Source organism: Paralichthys olivaceus, chromosome 5 (assembly GCF_024713975.1).
Source record: "Paralichthys olivaceus isolate ysfri-2021 chromosome 5, ASM2471397v2, whole genome shotgun sequence".
Classification (NCBI taxonomy): domain Eukaryota; kingdom Metazoa; phylum Chordata; class Actinopteri; order Pleuronectiformes; family Paralichthyidae; genus Paralichthys; species Paralichthys olivaceus.
Window position 1 is genome coordinate 18606655 of NC_091097.1, and position 23543 is coordinate 18630197.

The 23543-nt window shown below is 40.4% G+C and overlaps 5 protein-coding genes across 6 annotated transcripts; 2 read left to right on the top strand and 3 right to left on the bottom strand.

The window, feature by feature from the left end:
* Nucleotides 1-4636: 4636 nt before the first annotated feature.
* Nucleotides 4637-6775, top strand: atp5mf (ATP synthase membrane subunit f). The gene is made up of 4 exons (XM_020106044.2): nucleotides 4637-4779; nucleotides 6051-6158; nucleotides 6371-6487; nucleotides 6621-6775. Exons 1-4 carry the CDS (start codon nucleotides 4764-4766, stop codon nucleotides 6647-6649), a joined length of 270 nt encoding a protein of 89 aa, XP_019961603.1. The 5' UTR covers nucleotides 4637-4763; the 3' UTR covers nucleotides 6650-6775.
* Nucleotides 6776-6878: 103 nt separating this feature from the next.
* Nucleotides 6879-10431, bottom strand: cpsf4 (cleavage and polyadenylation specific factor 4). Its single transcript, XM_020106043.2, has 8 exons — nucleotides 9969-10431; nucleotides 9815-9865; nucleotides 8842-8994; nucleotides 8605-8700; nucleotides 8377-8470; nucleotides 8150-8222; nucleotides 7864-8025; nucleotides 6879-7615 (listed from the first exon to the last, which is right to left on the bottom strand). Exons 1-8 carry the CDS (start codon nucleotides 10069-10071, stop codon nucleotides 7547-7549), a joined length of 801 nt encoding a protein of 266 aa, XP_019961602.1. The 5' UTR covers nucleotides 10072-10431; the 3' UTR covers nucleotides 6879-7546.
* A 1300-nt stretch (nucleotides 10432-11731) lies between these two features.
* Nucleotides 11732-16683, bottom strand: shmt1 (serine hydroxymethyltransferase 1 (soluble)). Of its 2 annotated transcripts, none has more exons than XM_020106040.2 (12): nucleotides 16494-16683; nucleotides 15581-15710; nucleotides 14907-15052; nucleotides 14648-14763; nucleotides 14363-14523; nucleotides 13821-13902; nucleotides 13491-13703; nucleotides 13255-13368; nucleotides 13038-13160; nucleotides 12779-12895; nucleotides 12459-12569; nucleotides 11732-12319 (listed from the first exon to the last, which is right to left on the bottom strand). In XM_020106040.2, the coding sequence occupies exons 1-12, from the start codon at nucleotides 16643-16645 to the stop codon at nucleotides 12147-12149; spliced, it is 1638 nt and encodes a 545-aa protein (XP_019961599.2). In that variant the 5' UTR covers nucleotides 16646-16683; the 3' UTR covers nucleotides 11732-12146. The 2 variants fall into 2 exon arrangements, with proteins under 2 accessions (XP_019961599.2, XP_019961600.1); XM_020106041.2 differs by having other exon boundaries at nucleotides 16547-16663.
* An 830-nt stretch (nucleotides 16684-17513) lies between these two features.
* On the bottom strand, nucleotides 17514-20138 carry pdap1b (pdgfa associated protein 1b). Its single transcript, XM_020106045.2, has 6 exons — nucleotides 19987-20138; nucleotides 19721-19812; nucleotides 18697-18798; nucleotides 18449-18570; nucleotides 18197-18348; nucleotides 17514-17980 (listed from the first exon to the last, which is right to left on the bottom strand). Exons 1-6 carry the CDS (start codon nucleotides 19997-19999, stop codon nucleotides 17925-17927), a joined length of 537 nt encoding a protein of 178 aa, XP_019961604.1. The 5' UTR covers nucleotides 20000-20138; the 3' UTR covers nucleotides 17514-17924.
* Nucleotides 20139-20495: 357 nt separating this feature from the next.
* bud31 (BUD31 homolog) lies at nucleotides 20496-23274 on the top strand. The gene is made up of 4 exons (XM_020106046.2): nucleotides 20496-20740; nucleotides 21322-21444; nucleotides 21704-21870; nucleotides 22719-23274. Exons 1-4 carry the CDS (start codon nucleotides 20647-20649, stop codon nucleotides 22767-22769), a joined length of 435 nt encoding a protein of 144 aa, XP_019961605.1. The 5' UTR covers nucleotides 20496-20646; the 3' UTR covers nucleotides 22770-23274.
* Nucleotides 23275-23543: the final 269 nt, after the last annotated feature.

Sequence of the window (23543 nt, forward strand, 5' to 3'; positions counted from 1 at the left end):
TAACTCCAGGCCTACCACTGACCTGAACACGTTCAGGTCTTCTGTCTTGTGGGGACCGGCTATAATGTCCTCACTCTATCAGGTCTGTAACTGGTCCCCACAAGGGCAGAAAGTGCAGTTACACACAAACACGCATGTTCCTCTGAGAGGACGAGCTCCTTTTAACAGCTCCCCGGTGATCTGCATATTCCTAATGAGATTAATGGACTAATAGGGAGGCTAATAAACCCTGGGCCTGTCTGTCTGCCTGTCTGTCTGTCTGTCTGTCTGTCTGTCTGTCTGTCTGTCTGTCTGTCTGTCTGTCTGCCTGTCTGTCTGTCTGTCTGTCTGTCTGTCTGTCTGTCTGTCTGTCTGTCTGCCTGCCTGCCTGCCTGTCTGCCTGTCTGCCTGTCTGTCTGCCTGTCTGTCTGTCTGTCTGTCTGTCTGTCTGTCTGTCTGTCTGTCTGCCTGCCTGCCTGCCTGTCTGCCTGTCTGCCTGTCTGTCTGCCTGTCTGCCTGTCTGTCTGTCTGTCTGTCTGTCTGCCTGTCTGCCTGTCTGTCTGTCTGTCTGTCTGTCTGTCTGTCTGTCTGCCTGTCTGTCTGTCTGTCTGTCTGCCTGTCTGTCTGCCTGTCTGTCTGTCTGCCTGTCTGCCTGTATGTCTGCCTGTCTGCCTGTCTGTCTGTCTGTCTGTCTAGCAGGACAGAGATGAGGAAGAGGAAACAAAAGGTCACGGAGAGGAGGAGGGGGAGAGGGAAGCTACATTTCAAACAGGGAGCGAGTCGAGGAAAAAGACAAAGGGCAGAGGTGAAAAGTAAAAATGTTGATGTGGGAGGAAAAGGAAACGTTAGATAGAGACGATGAGAGAAGTCGTGTTTTTTAAGGAAAAACACAGAGCGAAGCCTGGAAACTGGAAGCAGAGAGGATGTAGGGCGTGAAGCTTGGCTGAACAGGGAGCGACTGGCTGCTTAAAGGTCGTGTGTGTTACGGAGCCGTGTGCAGAGACATGGGCTCAGTTCTTTTCTCTCCTTTATCCTTCATCTCCCTCCATCATTCTCTCTCCGCTGCCAGTTTATCCTTTTGTATTTAAAGTCTTCATCTTTTCTTTCCTCGTCCTCTTTTATAAGCTTCTTTCTATTCTTTGCACAGACCGACTCCCTCCCTCCCTTCCTCCCTCCCTCCCTCCCTGGCTCGGTCTTTCTCCCTCTATCTCTCTCCATCAGCTTCAAAGAGCCGTCTCTGTGGCCGACCTCGGGGGCACCTGCCTCTTGAGGTGGAATAAAATCGTCCGTCCCCCCCAGTGCTGGTGTGTTCAGCTGTGGCTGGTGCAGACTCCTCTGAAGTGCACTGAGGCCGCAGGCGAGGCACAGACAAACAAAACCAATTAACAAGCAGCTGAACCTGGACCACAGGTTATTTCTGCTCAGGAGTTCAGTCTATATATGAGATTATGTTACACTGCTGTTGGTGACCTTTACCGCCCAAATGAAATGAGTGTGTGTGTGTGTGTGTGTTTGAGAGTCTGCCACCTCTGGAGGCGTGTGCTGGCTTCTCAAAGGCAGCGAGTGAGATTGGATTAGAGGTTCTGACCGAGCTGTGTGTAAATCAGACAGATGCAATGTGTTGGTACAACATAGTTTGACTTTAATGAGAGGAGAGGAGGAGGAGGAGGAGAGGAGGGGACAGGAGATGAGAGGAGGAGAGGAGGGGACAGGAGATGAGAGGAGGAGAGGAGGGGACAGGAGAGATTGTTTTACAGATGTTTTCATCACTAAAATTATTTAGTCTCAAAGTTACAGCTCTGTAATGAAAGTCTTTTAAAAACTTGATTCTCAAGCAATAACAGAAGACGATTTCTTTACATGTATCTAATCTAAGATAATCATTTTCCAGTTGTTTAGATTTTACCTAAAAGACTCAAATAGAACAGAAGACATGTGCTCTTTTTGCTCCAAATGATTTATTCATATAAATATTTTTTTATTTTTTTTTATTAAACATCTTTACTTTAAAGTTTAAAAAACAGGAGCACTTTTGGAACGAGGTCGAGGCTCTGATTGGACTGTTTGATGTGAGCTGAATCATCAACATCAAAGATGGAACCTGGTGAGGATTCAACACACACACACACACACACACACACACACACACACACACACACACACACACACACACATCTTGTATTCATGAAGCCACCTATGAGAAGGGGAAACAGATAAAGAGTGGTGTGTGTTGGACATCTATACGAGTCATCAGTCCACTGAGAGTCGTTAAATGGAAGCAGAGAAATCAGGCTAATAAAGGAAAGAGGTTTCTGCTCAGTCTTGGATGAAGGCCAAAACCACCATGCACCCTAATTCACTTTCTCTGTGTGTGTGTGTGTGTGTGTGTGTGTGTGTGTGTGTGTGTGTGTGTGTGTGTGTGTGTGTGTGTCTGTGTATTGATCCATGTTCTTGCTGAGAAGGGACCTGAACCACCACAGCTCCACCTCTGCCACTCACAGACAAACACAAACCTTTAACTACGACTGCTGCTCATTGGTAAGAACTCTTCAGGTCACTAAGTCAAAATGCTCCATGTGGTTCACAGACATGAGCTGAGATGTTTGGTCTGTGACTGAGGATCTACATCATCATCATCAAGAGCAAAAACTCACGGAGAAGAGAAAAATTATATTTAATTAATGAAACTTAAAGTAATGTACATGCACGGGATGTAGTAAATAGTAAATAACACCCACACATGTATGAACTCCTTCTATATGAACTCCTTCTATATGAACTCTTTCTGTATGAACTGTTTCTATATGAACTGTTTCTACACAAACTGTTTCTACACAAACTGTTTCTATATAATCTGTTTCTACTTGAACTGTTTCTACACAAACTGTTTCTTTATAATCTTTTTCTATACAAACTCTTTCTACGTGAACTGTTTCTACGTGAACTGTTTCTACGTGAACTGTTTCTACTTGAGATGTTTCTACACAAACTGTTTCTATACGAACTCTCTCTACATGAACTCTTTCTATATTAACTCTTTCTACATGAACTGTTTCTATACGAACTGTTTCTATACGAACTGTTTCTATACGAACTCTTTCTACGTGAACTGTTTCTATATGAACTATTTCTACATGAACAGTTTCTATATGAACTCTTTCTACGTGAACTCGTTCTACATTAACTGTTTCTATATTAACCATTTCTACGTGAACTCGTTCTATATGAACTCTTTCTACATGAACTGTTTCTACTTGAACTTGTTCTATATAAACTCTTGTTCTATATGAACTGTTTCTATATGAACTCGTTCTATACGAACTGTTTCTACATGAACTCGTTCTATATGAACTGTTTCTACATTAACTGTTTCTACATGAACTGTTTCTACGTGAACTGTTTCTATATGAACTGTTTCTATACGAACTGTTTCTATATGAACTGTTTCTACATGAACTGTTTCTACTTGAACTTGTTCTATATAAACTCTTGTTCTATATGAACTGTTTCTATATGAACTCGTTCTATACGAACTGTTTCTACATGAACTCGTTCTATATGAACTGTTTCTACATTAACTGTTTCTACATGAACTGTTTCTACGTGAACTGTTTCTATACGAACTGTTTCTATATGAACTGTTTCTACATGAACTGTTTCTACATGAACTGTTTCTATATGAACTGTTTCTACTTGAACTCGTTCTATATGAACTGTTACTATATGAACTGTTTCTATATGAACTGTTTCTACATGAACTGTTTCTACGTGAACTCATTCTACATGAACTGTTTCTACGTGAACTCATTCTATATGAACTGTTTCTACGTGAACTCGTTCTATATGAACTGTTTCTATACGAACTGTTTCTATATGAACTGTTTCTATATGAACTGTTTCTACTTGAACTCGTTCTATATGAACTGTTACTATATGAACTGTTTCTATATGAACTGTTTCTATATGAACTGTTTCTACGTGAACTCGTTCTATATGAACTGTTACTATATGAACTGTTTCTATATGAACTGTTTCTACATGAACTGTTTCTACGTGAACTCATTCTATATGAACTGTTTCTACTTGAACTCGTTCTATATGAACTGTTTCTATACGAACTGTTTCTACATGAACTGTTTCTATATGAACTGTTTCTACATGAACTCATTCTATATGAACTGTTTCTACGTGAACTGTTTCTATATGAACTGTTTCTACATTAACTGTTTCTACGTGAACTCATTCTATATGAACTGTTTATACATGAACTGTTTCTATATGAACTGTTTCTACATGAACTGTTTCTACGTGAACTCATTCTATATGAACTGTTTCTACATGAACTGTTTCTATATGAACTGTTTCTATATGAACTGTTTCTATACGAACTGTTTCTATATGAACTCATTCTATATGAACTGTTTCTATGCGAACTGTTTCTACATGAACTGTTTCTATATGAACTGTTTCTATACGAACTGTTTCTATATGAACTCATTCTATATGAACTGTTTCTACTTGAACTCGTTCTATATGAACTGTTTCTATATGAACTCATTCTATATGAACTGTTTCTACGTGAACTCATTCTATATGAACTGTTTCTACGTGAACTCGTTCTATACGAACTGTTTCTATATTACTTCTTCTGTTTTCATCGAGACTGGTGACGTTTCCTTTGCTGCCCCCCGGTGGACACTTTATAAAACTACATCCTTTCCCACAATGCACTGCCTCATTTTATTCCCGTCGGTCCCTGCGCCGAGTCCCTCGCACCAGTCAAGATGGCGGACAAACCAGGTAGAGTATCGTGTCCTCTGCAGAAATAATAACAGACAGTCTGTGTTTTGTGTCCGCTTGTCAGTTGTGTGTCGGTGTATGTAAGAGCTGTGTGTGAGTGTGTGTCTGTGTGCGTGTGTTTGTGGGTCCGTGAAGCTGCGCGTGCCCCTGAAGGCCGCACTCACTCCTCAAGGACTTTACGTGTCATTGGCAGATTTGCAGTTAAAATGAACGAGCGAGACTTTTACAGACATGAAACAGTTTTAATTCAGTCACCAGAGAACTTGACTGTGATCCTCACTGTGTTTTGAGTCTCTACACTCGAGCTGCGGTTTTATATTTAAGTTTTATAATCGATTCTTGCAGCTAGCATGCTAACAGTGCTAACCCGGTGTCCTCTCCTAAACGTTCCTCTTGATTTAAACCAACAAAAACAACTAAACACAAAGAAACGAACAATCTGCACTTTTTTTAAACACCTGTCTAATAATACTTTATTGATTTATACCTGATCCTGAGCTGCACTCGCCTTCTAAATGTCAAAAGCTTCCACACAGTTTAAATTTGTCTTCAGTGTCTTTACACAACAGATGTAATGAATCTGTGACATCCAGTCACGTTCAGCTTCACGTGTGGATTTGGACACTTTGGTTTTGCTCCTGTCCAAAGTGCAAAGTTGTGTAGTTGAGAGAATTACAGGCTGTGACCACCGTGCAGGAAAAGGGACATTGATTTGTGAAGGAAATTATTATACCAATGATAAAAATAAATGTGAAGATCAAAGCATTTAACCAAATATTTAAAGGGTTAAACATTTTCATACAGCTGCTCTGTATGTTTGCACTGTTCAAGAAGTGTATTAAAAACTAAAGCAAATAAATAGTACAACTGGTAAATGCAGGACTTGTAGAAGACACCGGAAAGTCGAGCAGTTTTTAACTTAACATTTTTACCTGGTCTTCACATAATTTTCCAAAGTAAAACATGTCTTGTTGTCAGAGTTGTGATGAATACAAATAAAAACAAAGATCCAATATATATATATCGTATTATTTATGTAATGTATTTTATTATTCATTGTGTGAGCACAGTGTGGAGTTGTAATATGTAATTGATCCGGAGAAAGTTTTGCAGTTTGACAATAAACATGTGCTGATAAATACAAAAAACAAAAACAAAGGAACTATCAGATGATCAGAGCTGTTTTTTTAATTGTTGGACTCCCAAAGAAATGGATGTTCACCGGAGAGCAGATTTTAATTGAATTGTTTCTGCTGTGTCTCTTTGACCAGTTCCCGTAGCTGAGATGCGTCTGATGGACGTGAAGCTGGGTCAGCTCGGCAGCTGGCTCGGAGGTCGGGACTTCACTCCCAATGGTATCATCTCATCCATCCGCAGGGGTGAGTAAACCTGTTCTGACTGAAACTTCATTCAGGATCAAAAATAAAAACCTTTGTCCTCTAGAGTCGACTTTGCAGTTTAACAAACACTTTCAGGTTTTGGGCAAATCAAAGGATTCAAACCAGTGACTCTTGGTCACAAGTAAATATTAGACACACTCTTTCTGCTGTGTGTTACCCCTCAATTTCTGTTTCTCCTCCGTCTCCTCCAGGCCACGACAGATACTACAACAAGTACATTAATGTGAAGAAAGGAGGCATCGGAGGTGTCGCTATTCTGCTGGCTGGCTATGTCGCCCTCAGCTACCTGTGGGAATATGACCACATCAGTAAGTTATGAACTCTCACTTCTTTAATGTTTTCTTCTCCAGTATGAGTCTTTAGTCTCTCTTTCTGCAGTACATCACTGATATGAAGGGTTATTTTTTTAAATTATAAATCTCTTCTGTTTCTCTTTCCCAGAACACGATCGCTGGAGGAAGTACCATTGAGCCTCCTCAGCAGCTCTCAGACCTCCAGGGGTTGACGGTGGATCTCTTTACTCCTCCTGCTCTTTCTATTCAGCTCTTGTGTTAATATGTGACTGTTGTGACCAATAAACAATATAAAGATTCACACTTTTTGTTTCATGTTTGAATTTCTACATCTAAAGCGATTATTTCCTCAGCTATCTCCCTTAACACTTGAGAACAGTTGCTCTTCATACAACAGCACAAAAGGTAAATCAGTAACAAGAACATTTATTTGAACACATTGTACAGATTGTAAAAATGTTCACACTGTCGTCTCTGTCCAAACAAGTGACATTTATCCTTTCAACACAATTTGAGTTGAGTTCTTTACACCACACAGTTGAACTTTGAATGTGTTGAGATCTGACAACATAACAGTAAATTAACTATCAAGGATTTTAAATGTTTGCAAAAAGCCACAAATGTCACAGTTCGAAAGTAACATTTGACAGTGACATTATTTCTGGCAAATAGATTTGGACTCCAATGGGTCACAGTAGTTTTGAGTACAAAAATTCCTGCTGGTATTTAACACATTACCTTTTTTTTCTTTATAACGTCAACCAATTCTGATAGAGTTACCAGGCTCGTAGGTCTGCCGTCACAGATGTAGTCACATGACCTGAGGAAACGAAGATCGCCGACATGTCAGCGCAGTCCCTCCAGAGATGCACACCACTCTGGACCCTGGGTGTCATGTCTACTTTTTCAGAGTTGAGCCAAGTCGTCCAGCCACAGGTGTCACCTCAGCGTCAGAGTTTGTAAGAGGCAAAAAAAAGTTCATCTTTAGCCTGTTGAGCTGCTTCCTCTGGTCTCCTCTGCTCACATCTGGGGAGCTAGCTGCAGCGCTGTGATGTCAGGACCCCAAACTGAAGGTCACTGTCCACTAAGGAAGGCGAGGTGGCCTTTTGTGCATTTGTTTGCATAGTGGCCCTTCTCTCCACACTACACACACACACACACACACACAGGAGACAAAGGCATGAAGATGTTAATGGCACAGGATAGATGGGAGAGAGAAGGAGAATAACAAGTTTAAATAATATATTTTAAAAATAACATTCTGTGTGTTGGTCCATTACGATGAAATTAACAAATACTTACATCTAAGAAAAATGTAAGAGGAATTATCAAAGCCAGTCTAGATATAAACTTCACAGGGAGAGACTTAACTCTTATAAGACAAATCTCACCTTGTAGCATGTGACCTGGTCCAATGGACGAGGCCCTCTGTTGCTGGTCATGTTATTTTGCTGGTAACCGCCCATGACTGTGTTGTTCTGCGGCCGCTGGCTTGGACTGGAGTTGGTCAACTGGATAAGAGAGAGCGACGAGCGGCCGATGGTAGGCACTGGCTGCAGCAGGACACAGGACAAAGCAGGTAATTAACACGCAGAGGTGGAAGCTACGGGTCGTTTAATTTGAACCACACACAGCGCAAACATGAATGAATGACAATGTGTTATCGTATCCTCTCACCTTTGCTTGGTTCTGGACTTGTAGTGGTAGAGGAGGCTGTTCAGATGCTCCCATAGGCAACTCAAAACGAGGGCTGCGAACAACATCTCACTGTTAAATCTATAACCGTCGACTGATATCTCTTATTTTTTATCTTTTGTATGAATATCTTACTAAACAATTACCCATCATGCACTGGTGATAAGACAGAACTATTATGTAGGAGTCAAATAAAAAGGATTACATACTGCATAAATTTACAGGATTTTCCTTCTGGACAGAATCCGACCAGGTAATTCATACAGATCACTCTTCTTGTGTGTCTGTGTCTGCAGTCGGGACCTGAGACAGACAGATGGACACAAACGTCAGCCACTTGAATATAAACAACACAGAAAGGTAACAGGAAGAAGAGAGGCTGTTTTGCAGCTGATGAGCATTGGTTGGCGGCTAAAGCAGAGCGTTGAGGGACCCACCGTGTTTGCAGAAGCCTCGGTCGTACCAGGGACAATCCTTGATCTTGGACTCTGGATCGATGTGCAGGAACGGACATTCCTTGTTGCTGCACTCACCTGCAATCAAACGTAAACAGAGACCAACAGGGTCAAATCATTCACCAGCACAAGAAGAAGGAAGAAATACACTAAAGGTAATTTAACAACTGGATGCTGTCATTGAGCTCGATCTGTTCGATTATGAGAGAGTGGACCAACCAAACTTGGAGTAGAAGTAGCATTCAGGCATCTTGGTCATGTCGTATTCATGGAGAAACTCGCACTGGTCTCCCTTCTTACACAGTCCTCGGAGCCAGTGCTTACACACCACCGTCTTCTCTCCACTGATGTGACGGAAAGGACACATCCCACCTGAGAGCGGAGACAAAAACAAACATCAACAATCAACTCATGCCCGTGAACAGTCGTGGTAATTGATCACCTTTTTTAAAAAAAAAAGGTTTCATGTAATTTCTATTTCCTATACTAAGATCTGAAAAACTTGATCTACCGGCATGAAATTATTAAGCAATAGCTTAATAGCTGTAATTGAGGGTCTTCAGTTACTTTTAAGTTAAAGTGGTCACTTCCTGCTGCTCTTTTTTTCATAGTAAAAGCTTCCAACTGATAAAATTCATTACAAAAAAATGAAAATAAAGAAACATGAACATACAATGAATCACAGCACTTGTTTGGAAAGTTGGTCTCAATGTGAAGCTGAAGCTGCTGGTGTGAATACACATACAATTCAAATTCAACAGATCTATTTCTACATGTTCCACTTTATAATATATTTTAAATAATTTGATTTGCTTGTCAAAAGCACTTTGTTTATGTTGCACAGTCGTCGTGTTAAGCTGAAAGCTGCTCTTGGGAAGTACAGTAAAGTTTAAGCACAGTTCATTCTCTACATGCTGCACCTTAATGAATACTTATTTAATTTGCATTTATTGGAGAAAATGTACTGTTTGTTAGTAGATTAAAGCCAGTTGCAGCAGTATTAGACTTCACAGCAGCTAAAGTTTGTCCAGACAACAAATGTTTGATTTAAAAAAAGAGGGAAAACATAACAAGTTTGATGTTTGGTGAAATCAAACCGAGGTCTGTGACGAACAGTGCTTCCTGTTTCCATGGTGCAATAAAACTTCACGCAGATCGAACACAGGAAATGTTGTCATGTTGTGTTTTGTACCTTTCACACAAGCTGCTCTCATGAAGAACTCGCACACAGCGGATCCGGATTCTGCAGAAAACAAACAAACATTAACGACAGACACCAGCGGCGGACGGAAGAACCACACTCCACCTGCAGCGGCTAAAGCACCAGCTAGCAGCCGAGAACTTACTGTCCATGCCGGGGAAGGGCAGCGGCTGCGCCCCCAGCTGCTGCTCCACAGCGAGCTCCAGGTCGAACTTGATGTGTTCCGCGTTGGCCAGTAAGTCCTGCATGTCTGCGGGGGTTTGCTTTTGGTCGGAGAAATGTCTGTTAGCTAGCTCGAAGTTAAGCTAGTTAGCTAGGTACTTCTTCGTGAGCCAGCTAAAGTGGCTCACGAGGCTAGCCGGGCTAACCGACACTCCGACAACAACCGGCGGGCTCACCGACGATAAAGCGCCGCAGCCGCAGCTCCTGTTTGGCGTGAAGGGGGAAGTTTTAGACGAAAAACCCCGGACAGAGATCCGTGTTTCCCCGAGAAACTGTCACCGAGCGGCTCCTTGTTCTCCACAGCAGCCGTGAGGCGCGCACACTGACCTCTGACCCCGGACCAGGCGCCATTAAACGATCGTCGAGAGCTCGATCGCAGATGTCTCATGGGCTCGATTCACTCAAATCACATCTGGATGAGATCATAGACTATAAATAATATATATATATAATATAATAAATAATATATATATAATATAATAAATAATATAAATAAAAAGATGATTAGATATAATCATAGATTTTATATAAATGAAAAGATGATGAGATACAATGTAGAAATTATGGTTATAAAAGGAAAATACAACAACAGATTTACCAGAGATTAAAATCATATCTGGTCTGATTTCCCTTAAATTTTACTCCACTTAATTTCCCTTTTTTAATCTTTGATTTTATATATTTTATATTTATGTCTTTTTAAAACGTCATTGTATTATTATTATTATCATTATTATTATTATTTAGAGTAGTTTACAAAAGCTGCATTTTCCCTTTTCTTTCGGCTGTTGTTGGGAACCTCTAAATAAAATAATAATAATTTAATGAAATGTTCTTTTTTTTCTTTCCTTTTCTTTTAAAATACATTTTAACATGTTCTTATGTAATTCAAAACCAGTTCTCTTATATGAATTACATTTGAATATGTTTTTATTTTTCAAAAAAGGTTATATTTTATATTATTATATATAAATATGTTTTTGTATTTTCTGTGTATATATGTTCTTTATATCTTATGTAGTAATAAGTAGAGTTCATTCTACATTCTACATTACATATACATTTTGTAATTGTTTTATATGATTGTTTTACAGTTTGTTTTCTACAATAAATAAAGGAGGGAAAAACTTTTTCCCCCAAAAAGATTCAGAAATTTTTGGGAAAAAACACAAAAACTATAGTTTTTGCATTGTCGAAGTTTGAAAAAAAATATAATTTATTCTTCATTAAGTGTTAGATATTATTTTCCATAAATATGAGTTATATACATCGAAACATTTGCTTTGCTATCATGAGTAAGCTGGTGAAGAAATTATCTGTTACATAGACGAAGAAAAAGAAAATCAAGTAAATCATACTCTAAAATATAAAATATGCTTTTACCATACACACTAACACACCTCATGGTTCATGGTCATCATCACCATCTTGTCTCATGTTTACTCACTATGACTACAGCTGAGAATTTTTTTTAATGATCAATTAATTTATCGAACATCAATTATGTTTTTTTTGATTTTGGTTTGAAAACTTTCATGGTCTGGTGACATGTTCAGGCTGTATCCTGCTTCCCAATGTCAGCTGGGATTGGCCTCAGCTCCCCCAGTGATATAGCGATATAGAAAATGTGATATAGAAATATAAAAAATGGTTGGAAGTGATAAATACACGAAGTAACAACAGTGGTTTTACAATTAACAGATTTTATTGTCTGCTCATAAACAAGGATGATCATATATGAAGGCAGTGATCCTGTTTGCTGCTCAGATGTGCCGTTCTGCCTGCTGAATAAAAACTTTGGATTTATAAATGGAATACAAAAGAAAAAGGAGATTTTGACATGATCTAAGCTTCAATGAAATTGTAACAAGAAAGACTGAAGTCAGGTAAAGGCACTGTAGTAATACTGAATAGTTGCTACTACAGTTCCAAGCATTGGTATAATGTGTCCATGGCTGCAGTGATTCCATAAGAAGTGTCATGATTTGGAGAGACAGATTTAACACTTAAAGCAAACATACACACAATAGACAACATGAAAATTGGCAGAATAATGTTTGTCGTAATCATCAGCTGCCCTCAGAGTGTGAACTGCTGCCCCCTACAGCTCAGGGAGGCCGGGCATGGGGAAATGACCAGCGAAAGCTTCCACCTCAGCCTTGATCTCTGCCACCCGCTGCTGGAACTTTTCTTCCTGTGACAAAGCCTGAATGAACACCTTAAGAGTGGCTTTGGGATCCAGGCTTCTCTGCACCTCCAAGGTCAGCTCAACACCTGCAGAGGGAAAAGAAGAGCAGGGACTGAAATGATTGGCTTGGGTTTTTTTTTGTCATCATTTTGCTTATTTGAAACATCTCTTAGAGAACATCTTGAATATACTGCCTTTTTAAAAATGACGGCTTTAAGAGTTTACCTCGGTGGATGAACTCTGCCACCTTCTTGAAGTCATCCTGCTCAAAGCCTCTGGAGGTCAGAGCTGGAGAGCCAAACCTCAGACCACTCGGGCGCAAAGCACTTTTATCCCCTAAACAAAAGGAAAAATTAAGAATTGAACTCTGGGGAAAAAAGACATTTACATTTTAAAGGAGCTACATGCACAGAAATGTAGACTAAATTACACACACACTCATTTTTATAAAATCAAAGCCGTATATATCTTTTTAACTTCTATTTAACTGGTCTTTAGTCTGAACTTTCTCTCATGGTAACTTATGATAGAAACACAAACGCTACCTGGACAGGTGTTCTTATTACAAGCGATAGCACAGGCTTCCAGAACCTTCTCAGCTCGTCCTCCATCAGTTCCCTTGCTGCGCAGGTCCAGCAGGATCAGATGGTTGTCAGAGCCGCCTACACGAGAAGAGACACACAGCATGAGAGGACATTACATAGACAATAAAGCTGTAAAGTGCTTCTACAAATCTGATATAGAAAACTTTTCCTTTCACAGCTTTCACATTAACAAAAGAAAACATTGTGCTCGGTCTCTTACCAGTGACGATCTTGTAGCCGTAGTCAATGAGGGCAGTGGACAGAGCTTTGCAGTTAGCAAGAACCTGCGTCTGGTAGGCTTTGAACTCTGGGGTCATGGCTTGTTTGAGAGCTACAGCGACACCTGAGGACAACAGCCCGCAGACAAACATAAAATACATGCTGACATAATTAATTTACTGTTTATTTGAATGTCAAAGGGAGAAAAAGCATGATACCTGCAATAGCGTGGTTGTGTGGTCCTCCCTGCAGCCCAGGAAACACAGCCTGATTAATCAAAGACTCCAAGTTGTACAAAGTCTCCTTCCCCTTCGCATCGACACTCCGCACACCTGGAGGAGGGAAACACAGACGAGAGAAATTAAATGACCTGATAAATAACAAAGAACAAATACAGACAGAAATAAGTGTATGTGTGGTTTGTTTGGACAGAAGCATAATTTTCCATTTCTACCTTTCCTGTAGAAGATAAGTCCAGAGCGGCAGCCACGCAGCGTCTTGTGCGTTGTCGAGGAAACAATGTCAGAGAACTCAAAGGGTGAGGGCACCACACCGGCAGCCACCAAACCACTGATGTGAGCCATGTCTGCCATCAGGTATGCACCGTTCTCGTTGGCGATCTCCCTCAGACGAGCGTAGTCGAGGTTGCGGGAATAGCAGCTAGTTCCTAGTGAAGAAAAACCAGGAGGAGGTGAACGTTTAGCTTCTTAAACAATTATTTGGTTCAAATTTGTGAGTATGTGTGTGTGTGTGTGTGTGTGTGTGTGTGTGTACACTAAATAACCTGCAATGATGAGTCTGGGGTGGAACAGACGTGCGTTTTCTTGCAGCCTGTCATAGTCAATGTAGCCCGTCTCTTGATTCACCTAGAAATTATGAAAAATGTCACAAAAAATAAACACACAGACAGCCACATCTGACATCGACCTGAAACCGATTTGAATGAATACGATAAGCATTCTGTTATGTTTATTTATTTATTTATTAAATAAACATTATGAGAATGTATTTTGCTAAACTCAGAAATGAACTACTTCAAATCTAAGATGTGTTTCAGACAGCCACATTAACAACATTCTTTATTAACATGGGGAAAGTTCAAATATCAAATCTACAATACTCGAGTGTTAATAGAATCTATTTTCAGTGTGTCCTGCTACCAGTGCCTCCACAATAAAAGCATTGTGCCTTGATTCTCATGTATTTAACAATTATTATGGTAAAAGTTTTCAGAAACTACAAAGTTATTGTTCACATCTGTGAGATATTTGTATAAATGTTTCCTGACGGGTGTTTGTTGACAAAATGTGTTTGAGTGCTTTGTACCTTGTACGGCATTGACTCGAAAAAGATGGACGTTGCTGAGATTTTCTTCTTTTCGGTCATGAAGCCGTGCGTCAGGTGACCTCCATCAGGGAGGTCCAGTCCCATGATCCTGCCGTGGGGCTCCACGATGGCCGTGTAGACCGCGAAGTTAGCAGGCGAACCTGAACAAAGAAGAATCAACAACAGGGTGACAAGTCAGAGAGGTGAACAAGGACCAAGAGAAAGAGGAGAGGAGTTTGAAGAAAATAAAGTCACATCAGTAATTTTTGAATCAGTATTTGATACCTGAGTATGGCTGCACGTTGACACCCCATTTCTCTGAGTCCAGACCATAGGCCTCCAGCGCCCTCTTCTGACAAAGTCTCTCCAGTTCATCAACATGCTCGGTACCACCATAATACCTGATCACAGGGATCGTACTGATTATTACAGCTGTAGGTTTTATACAGTTTTTCTCATGTGTGGTGTCAGATTTCAAGTGTAGGATTTGACCAAACATTGTGTGTTTTTAAATTGATTTGACAAACTGAATGAATCCACGTACCTCTGTCCGGGGTATCCCTCAGAGTACTTGTTGTTCATACAGGAACCCAGAGCCTCAAGAACTGCTCTGCTAGCAAAGTTCTCAGATGCTATCAGCTCCAGACCGTACGTCTGCCTGTGCTTCTCTTTTTTTATGATAGAGAAAACCTGAAAACACAAACATACACAGGTGCTGTTTCATTGAGGGGTGCAGTGACAATTTATCACACAAGCTTGTAAATGGAAAAACTGTATAATTATAATAATAAGACTAAATTTGAAATGTTTTGATACTGATACCAGCAGTGGAAATGCCTGATACTGCAGAAAATGCTGGGTCGGTGTCTGGTGAGTAACTATCTGATATATTGCAGTTGTGTTTTCACAGAATCACTTCTCTTTTTCACTTCAACAAAACAGTAGAGCTGTATTTAAAACAACAAAGAAGAAGTGATTTCCTGTAGTGTAGCATTAACCAGAGTTAGCTCAAAAGTCAGCAATTTCACACTAGACAGTCCCACAAGTAAAACAGAGACGTGAGCAGTCTGCAAAACTTCAGTTTCAAGGGGAGGGATTAGTGTTAAGTTATTAAAAGGCTGTAAATGTTTTTTTTTAGTTAAGACTTTCAAACTACATAATAAAAGGAGTCCCATCTTATAAAGTGACATGTGATGAACCGATCCACTGAACACAAACCTCTGAGTCGTTGATGCCAAGGGGCTCCAGCATCATCTTGTTGTGCGAGTCCCACGTCTCCTTGCTCACACTTTGGCCGTTTGTTACAGACATGGCTGCTGATTCTTTGGTCACACGGAATATAAAAAATCTAAAAAGAGAAAGGTTGGGGTGTCTTTGTTTAGAGATCGATGAATTTCATTTGTATTGCACGTTAAGGAAACTGAAGCATGATCTGTCCCTGTCCATTGCCTGAAGTGGCCCACGTCCACATGCCATCTGAGAGGGGTCAGGCTGAGCGACCATCAGTGAGCAGAAATAAATCGGGGTAGTAATTCCTAGAAATCCAGTCTGAACTGTACCATGTCCTATAGTCCCAGACTCTGATGAGAACATATAATAATAAAACTATCCCAGTCATAAAGGTTTATATATAACTAGAGGACTCAATCAGTGCTGCGGACACACAGGCCTCTGCTCCACTGATCCACTATCTCCATCAGATTAGTTATTACAGTCCGGGACTCGGAACAAAGACATGTGATGCAACTGTGTGGATCTGTGGTCCCATCGGTTAAACTTCGACCCTTCAGGTCGGAGACAGTTCGATAACACAGTTCACAAAGAGCGAGGCGGCGGGGAGTTGACTCCAGGTCAGCCGAGCACATGACGTTTATTACCGCTGCGAGTTTCTGCTCAGCTCGGCTGCACCCACCAACTTCTGCAGCGAGGCGGAGAACAAACTGGGAAAACATTGAATAAACTTTCACAGATGAACTGACGCAAAGGAAATGAGGGTTTACTCGAATGTGAAGAGATCAAATAAGAGTTCAAACTACAGCCGAGCTTGTTATTGTGTCAGGAAATCACGTCAAACTCATGACAAGTCTTCAGTTATTTGTTTTAAAATCACTTCCCGTCACTAGAAACTAACTTGAACTCCACATGTGAGGTTCGGTGAGTCCGCAGCACGTGGAGGTCGCTCACCCGCCAGTGGAGAAGAAGCTCCGGGCGCTGGGAGATGGTTATCCGGTTGGAGTGACACCAGATCCCCGACGAACCTCCACCCACCGCTGCCTCCTCCATGGGGGGGGGGGGGGGGGGGGGGGGGGGGGGGGTAAAGTCCGCCAAACTCTCCACCAATCACAGCGCTCCGTCTTCTTCCTGTGCTCGGTACCTGTCACAGCGCCACCTGTGGTCGAGGTTGTTCATGTGTATTGTCCCCAAAATAAAATGAGATTCAAATAAAATTCCTCACGTGAGTGTTTATGATGAAGTGAAGATATTTTCTGAGTGATCTCTATTTATTTTTTTTCGGAATGAGGGACACTCATTACAATATTTTTGTTTTCATATATTTATTTAACTTCTCCCTTTAATTATATTTATTTTCTATGACTAAATATCTCTGTCTTAGTATTTGTTAAATTAAAAGTTTTGTTAGATAGCTGGTGTTCCTTTTTTTCCCTACCCTTTTTAAAACAATGAATGTCAGTTCAGTGGTGTCATTTATAAGCTCTAAACAGAATGGAGCATGTGATGTAGACCACTTTATAACTTAAATACAAAAAGGAGATGACTGAACTTCAATTGAAAATAAAATATACATTTTTTATAATATTCATAAGAAAAATCCTACACTCTACTCCTCTCTAGAGAATTATGGACACTAAGAGTTGAGACTTGACATTTAACAACATACTAGTATATAATATGTATATAATATATATATATATATATATATATATATAAAACTTTTTGTACGAGTATTTGAAAGATTTCTTTTTTATAGTTAAAGGATTCTCTGAACTGAAAATCTGTGATGTTGACTCGTTCATTTTTATATCAGTGGTCTCAACTTGGACTCTTTCGCCTGAGGTTGGGAAAGTCTGCTCCAAAACACGAGATGTTTTCTCACAGGGAGACACAGCACATAAAGAAATTAACAGACGCATTTTACTCGTTTCACCATATTAATCTGAAATATTTTCATGATTCAGTTATATACAATGTAACATCCCCCAAAATATAGTGGTAAAGCTCAGTTAGCAAAGTTGAAAATTGTACAGGGTTAAGTATAACCATTAATAATATCATGTACAAGCTAAATGGTTAGAAGGGATTCATTCCAAGTGTACGTGAAGCCTGATGTAATCTCATTTGTAGCTGTATTTCCTGGAGGGATCAACAAGGCCATTATTCCATGCCACAACATTCACAACCCCTCTCCACTGGTGTCTCCTCAACCATTTTCCAAATGGTCATTTTACAGTAAATATTCTTCATAGTTCTTCCTTTAAAAAATAGTCATATATATTGCACCAGTCCACAAACATGTGAAAATGCCTCTGATAAATACTCTGTATCATTTCAGTGCGAGGGAGTTTATTCCTCTGGCCGCTGCAGCCGCTGCTTCTTTTGCTGTGAAGAGAAAATAAAGAATTCACATGATCAGCTCTACACACAGACATGTAAACAGTGAGAGTACCAAGATTCAATCAAAAATTTTCTCTGGTCAAAAAAACAGATGACACCAAATGACTCTGCAATAAACGAGGTATTTACAGCCTACTGTTAAAAACATCACTATACAATTATCACCTCATTAAGAGGTTTTAACCAGCTCTAGGTTCTCACCCTTTTTCTCTTCATCTTTCTTTTTTGCAGCATCCTCTCTCTGCTTTCTGATGATGGCGAGGCGAGCGAGGTCCGCTTTGGCCTGGTCCGTCTTCCCTGCCAAGTGCATTTTCATGTAGCGCTCCTTCGCCTTCTGCTTCTCGATCTCTTCTCTGTGCAGGAGTTGGAGGTGGAGACAGTGACATACGGAATGTTAGTGAAAAAATTAAGTTCTCATGAAGCACTGATACGATGTGGCAGACTGACACACACCTTTCTCTCCTTGATAACTGCTTAGGCTCATCCAGCTCAATTTGCGTCACCTTCTTGGACTTCTGTGCCACTCTGTTGGGGTTGTCAATTTCTATCAAGCCTTCCACACCTGCTCTCTTTCTCTGCAAACACATCACAACAGCTCATACAGCATAAAGTGAATGAATGCATCATTACTGTACTATATGTCAAGGAAGCTGTATGTGTGAAACCACAGAGAAAGAGTGGCAGTTTTAGTGTGGCAGTACCAGGGAATCATCATCGCTGTCCTCTGATCCTGATGCTGGTAGCTTCCCCTCTGCCAATTCATTCGGAGCTGCACCCTCCGCCCCCTCTGCTTCCTGCTCTTGCTATAAAAAAACATTAATGAAAGACAAACAGGTAAACCAAAAACAGACCATTATCTAACAATGCTATCAGGTTAACACATGTAAGGAATACATACAACATCTATGTACACATGCAGGAATGTACTCATCAATACACTGATGTATTTCACTCAGTAGCTCCTTTGTTCTGCTGGTCTACGGCCTATGCAACCTGTACAGGAGGGCTGGGGGGGCAGTTTATTTCTTGTCTAACCCCATTGATCACTTCATGTATTCAGATAAATGAAGAATTGGTGGACTAATTAAACAATTCAAATCCAATCAATTTGTTAGTTATAACAATATATGTTTTTTCCTAATAGTTGGACTTGTCCTGAATGAGTCATATAAGACCCTTTAAAACTGAAGTTTTGCTTTTCAAGACTTTTTAGGGCCTATGTGTAGCTTCGCTTGTGAACAGCTGCTTGGGGTCCCCTCACAATGTGACCAGGGACTACATCCCCACCTACCCACCCTCTCTCTTAAAAAACCAATGGAGTATTCGCAATGACATCTAAGTAGGAAACCTCCCTATAAGAACCCCATGTCACTCCCACCGAGGCTACAGTTCTGTTTCATTCTCAAAGTTTAAATTGAAAATGAAAGTAAAGGAAAATGAAGAGGAGTTATCCACCTGGAAGTGAAAAAATAAATAGAAAAGTATGAGCACTGACAGCATTAAACTTCAAAACAATTAGCTCGGGTGACGTTGTCTCTGCCTTTCCTAGAAAATACTTTTTGCTCGTGGCCCCAACAGCTTCTAGAATGAACACTGTGTTGAGGACACGAGGGGACATCAGAGGCTGTGGAGCTTAAAACATCAGGATCAGTTCACTCAAGATGTTGCATGATGGGAACTGTAGGAAGGAGCATTTACTACCATCACCATATGTGGTGCACTGACCTTTTTCCTCTCCTTCTCAGCCTTCATCTGAGCGTCTATCTCCTCGGGGCTGGTGTACGTCCTCATGCGACCCTTGTGGCTTCCTCTCTTACCTGCGACGATGGAATAAAAGCAGGGAATGACCAGTCAACAGCAGCAGAGCTGGTTTCTAAACATGTTGTGTAGTATCACATCTATAAGAAGCAAACATCCTGTGGCGTAACGTGGCTAACAGCGGGCTAACACCGATGTCAACACAGTGAAGCTGGGTTTGAAATCACTCTTACCTCCTTTGGGCATTTTGACAAACGAGGCCTTTATTAAAAACTCATTTAAACGTGAACACGAGCAGAAAACACAAATGTTCAGGCGACAACACAAACTGACAGCTGACTAAACTCACAGCAGTGCTATGCGGAGGGGTCCGAGGATGTGCCTGTCCACAAATCTTAAAAACACGTATTTTTTAAAGCATTTAATGATGATATCTGTCGCTGTCAACTATTTTACACATACATTTAAATGCAATTTCCAGTTATTAAACTAAGTAACGTGTGTTATAAAATAAACTTAACCAACATTATGTTGTTTTTCTTAAGGCAATTTGCTAGAGCGCTAAAGTGATGCAATTCACCGAGAACATGAGAAAAACATCTGTTTTGGTTTTATCTCAGTTTACGTCCTTATATGGACAAAAATATTATTTTGATAAACAAATGTAGAGTTTTTGTCCGGAGGGAAATTTAATTTGTTTTTAAAAAGTTCCTAACAACTGTTTATTTTTTGCAGTGACGTCATCCGAGCGCGCTTAGAGGGAGAAGGGAGAACCCACCCCCTTCCTCCCTCAGTCGATGACGTCAAATTTCAGCACCCGAGTCAGGTTAGCATAATCAGAAACGAAAACAAGGAGGAAGCTTCTGTTGTATTTTCCCACAAAACACGACGAGATGCCGAAAGTGAAGAGAAGCAGGAAGCCTCCTCCAGACGGCTGGGAGCTCATCGAGCCCACTCTGGACGAGCTGGATCAGAAAATGAGAGAAGGTAAAGCCGTTGGATGGAGCTCGTCCCCGCGGCGGCTCCGCTGAACCCGCAGCGTGTAGCTCGGTGAAATGAGTTCATTCGTTTCTCTTGAAGTTCCCTCGCTGTCCCGTCTGGTTTAAACAATGACCATGGGGATGGTGACACGAGGGTTTTTGGTATCGGGTGCACCAAACGTCGATTAACACGATTGGGGGAGACCTCCGGGGGGGGGGGGGGAGGAGGGCCTGGGGGGAAAATGCTCCAAGCAACGTCCTGAATAAAAGCGTCCACCCCAACTCTCACTAGAAGTTGACTGACCACAGCCAACAAGTAGCAGTAGTTCCTTAACCGAGAGACACTCGTCTTGTTTTTGAAAACACTGTCTATCTGTTTTAATCCATATGTACTTGTTAAGTTTGATGAATTACTAATGTATCTACAATGACTCTTCTTTCTATAAGGATATACACCCACGAGTCTGTAATAGAGGCTGTTCACAACATCACATCAGCTCATCGCCATCCCACCAAGCATTTACATCATAAATGTATAAACTATTATTTCTAACTCCACCTTTTTTATTTCTGCCCTCCCTCTCGCAGCTGAAACAGAGCCTCACGAAGGAAAGCGAAAGGTCGAGTCCCTGTGGCCAATTTTCAGGCTTCACCATCAGCGGAGTCGTTACATCTTCGACCTCTTCTACAAACGCAAAGCCATCAGCAGAGGTGGGCGGGCTTAACTCTGTCCCACTGACGAACCACCTGACATCTATTGTTCTCCATTTCCTCTTCTGTATTTTACAAACCAAACTATCTCAACCAGACAACTCGTAAGACTTTAGTTTGGATGTTTATCTAAAGGTTTTGCCTCATCATTTTGTGCCGTTTTTAATGTGCACATGACCATACATACAGTATATTACCCATTTCTAGATTTATTTTATGTATGAGATGCTAAGCAATGATTGTCTTTGTACCCTGGCAGAGCTGTATGATTACTGTATAAAGGAAGGCTATGCAGACAAGAACCTGATTGCCAAGTGGAAGAAGCAGGGCTATGAGAACCTATGCTGTCTGCGTTGCATCCAAACGAGAGACACCAACTTTGGAACCAACTGTATCTGCAGAGTCCCCAAGGGAAAGCTGGAAGTTGTAAGTCTGACATCAAATAATTTAAAAGAAAATCTTGAAAGCATGAGTTTTGATTAAATATGCACTAAAGGCTTAAGTTGTTCATCAGCTTTACATTAATTCTGCTGATATCTGTACAGACACAACTCCACCACAGCAACAAATCACTTTATCACTAAACCTATAGCTGCAACAAAGACTCACATAGTTTAAAAGTTTAAAAGGCTTTTATAGATTAGACCAGACTCTCCCTGCCAGTCACTGTGTTGGTCAGTGTTCAATAATAATTGACATGCTTTGATTGGCCCTTATTGTAATATCAGTAAAAAAAAAAAAAAATTAAGACTTGTCTATTATTGATAACATAGTGAACTGAACATAGAAACAATAATTTGTGGGACAAATTACCTGATTTAACTCCTGAAGGATTAAATACAAAAATACACCAAAATCTTAAAGGGCTGTGTAAAAAACATGTACTTTGGGATTTCACTATTTCTTCTCAAGTTGTTGGATTTTCCTGCAGCCAGCTGGTCTGGCCAACAACATGCTGCGGCTGACATGATTGAGTGCGACTTCACAGTGAGAAAACGGGAACAAAGCCAAGATGTACATTGATAAATCTGAGCATATGGGACGGAGGTGTTTGAAAGGGCTAAATTTGTAGACAGCAATTTTTAGAGCTTGCTACATCCAGTTTGAGGTTGTTCACCATTAGCAGTACCCTTTTTCTCAGGTGTAGGGTTTGACAAACTAGATGTACATGAAACACATAAGTGAGGGCTATTATCCTTTACTCAACACAGAAAATATCACAATTCATTCTGTCTTGCAACTAATGCTTTTGTTTTATTTTCTTCTCTCTGCAGGGAAGGATCATTGAATGCACCCACTGTGGATGCAGAGGTTGTTCTGGCTAAGTGTTGTATTTGGAAATCCGTCTATTTTCTGTTGGACATCGGGGCTCATCAATCCTCCATCTGTGCACCCTCATAACCCTGAAGTCACATTTTGTTTAATTCAGTCGCCTGCTTTAGAAACAATTCTCTTACATCTTCACAACCAACTTCAGCGGACCTGATTGGGGATCAGTATTCAATATTCAGCTTTTAAATATAGGTGAGCAGTGGAGAAAGCATTGAGAGGGGCCATCTTGTCTTAAATACATTTGTTTTTCTGTTTTGTTGTTTTTAATATACACCAAACCGAAGCCCTGTTCTCACCTCTAGAGCCTGAGGTGAGAGGTTTCTGGTTCAGGCCTGTCATTCCACTGTGAAGGTCAAATTCAATTCTTCTGTGTTTCATTTCATTTAAAGAGAGCAGGGAGGAAATGATTTGTATTTGAATGTTGTTGTTTTAAACCTGAAAACCTTTTCTTCAACATTGTTACTGTAGTATAATTTTAAATAAAGCGATTCTGATTTACTTGCTCTCATGTTTTCTTCATCTCTATTTTAAAAAAAAATTTATGGCGTGAAGTTAATTATTGGCTGTAGTTACAGACGTCTACAAAGTTCTCAGTCAAAGGTTAAAGACCTGAGAGAATATGTTTTGACTGTGTTGTGCAATGTGTCTGTATTTGTTATGATACATTTGAGATGGGATTACTGTGCATTTTACCTCATAACATTTCTTTCACTGCTTACTACATAAATTATACATAAAACATTTACAGTATAATAAGCTTATACTAT

What these genes read in the sequence shown, in the direction of transcription:
- atp5mf (XM_020106044.2), top strand. An exon ending in CATCTCATCCATCCGCAGGG is followed by an intron (nt 6,159 to 6,370) that starts GTGAGTAAACCT and finishes CGTCTCCTCCAG; the next exon opens with GCCACGACAGATACTACAAC. An exon ending in GTGGGAATATGACCACATCA is followed by an intron (nt 6,488 to 6,620) that starts GTAAGTTATGAA and finishes TCTCTTTCCCAG; the next exon opens with AACACGATCGCTGGAGGAAG.
- cpsf4 (XM_020106043.2), bottom strand. Translation starts at nt 10,071, where the DNA reads ATGCAGGACTTACTGGCCAACGCGGAACACATCAAGTTCGACCTGGAG. An exon ending in CTACTTCTACTCCAAGTTTG is followed by an intron (nt 8,701 to 8,841) that starts GTTGGTCCACTC and finishes GTTTGATTGCAG; the next exon opens with GTGAGTGCAGCAACAAGGAA. An exon ending in ACCAGGTCACATGCTACAAG is followed by an intron (nt 7,616 to 7,863) that starts GTGAGATTTGTC and finishes GTGTGTGTGTAG; the next exon opens with TGTGGAGAGAAGGGCCACTA.
- shmt1 (XM_020106040.2), bottom strand. Translation starts at nt 16,645, where the DNA reads ATGGAGGAGGCAGCGGTGGGTGGAGGTTCGTCGGGGATCTGGTGTCAC. An exon ending in ACACAACCACGCTATTGCAG is followed by an intron (nt 13,161 to 13,254) that starts GTATCATGCTTT and finishes TGTTGTCCTCAG; the next exon opens with GTGTCGCTGTAGCTCTCAAA. An exon ending in CGGCTACAAGATCGTCACTG is followed by an intron (nt 12,896 to 13,037) that starts GTAAGAGACCGA and finishes CTTCTCGTGTAG; the next exon opens with GCGGCTCTGACAACCATCTG.
- pdap1b (XM_020106045.2), bottom strand. An exon ending in CTGAGAAGGAGAGGAAAAAG is followed by an intron (nt 18,799 to 19,720) that starts GTCAGTGCACCA and finishes GTTTTTTTATAG; the next exon opens with CAAGAGCAGGAAGCAGAGGG. An exon ending in CAGTTATCAAGGAGAGAAAG is followed by an intron (nt 18,349 to 18,448) that starts GTGTGTGTCAGT and finishes ACTCCTGCACAG; the next exon opens with AGAAGAGATCGAGAAGCAGA.
- bud31 (XM_020106046.2), top strand. Translation starts at nt 20,647, where the DNA reads ATGCCGAAAGTGAAGAGAAGCAGGAAGCCTCCTCCAGACGGCTGGGAG. An exon ending in GGATCAGAAAATGAGAGAAG is followed by an intron (nt 20,741 to 21,321) that starts GTAAAGCCGTTG and finishes TCCCTCTCGCAG; the next exon opens with CTGAAACAGAGCCTCACGAA. An exon ending in ACGCAAAGCCATCAGCAGAG is followed by an intron (nt 21,445 to 21,703) that starts GTGGGCGGGCTT and finishes GTACCCTGGCAG; the next exon opens with AGCTGTATGATTACTGTATA.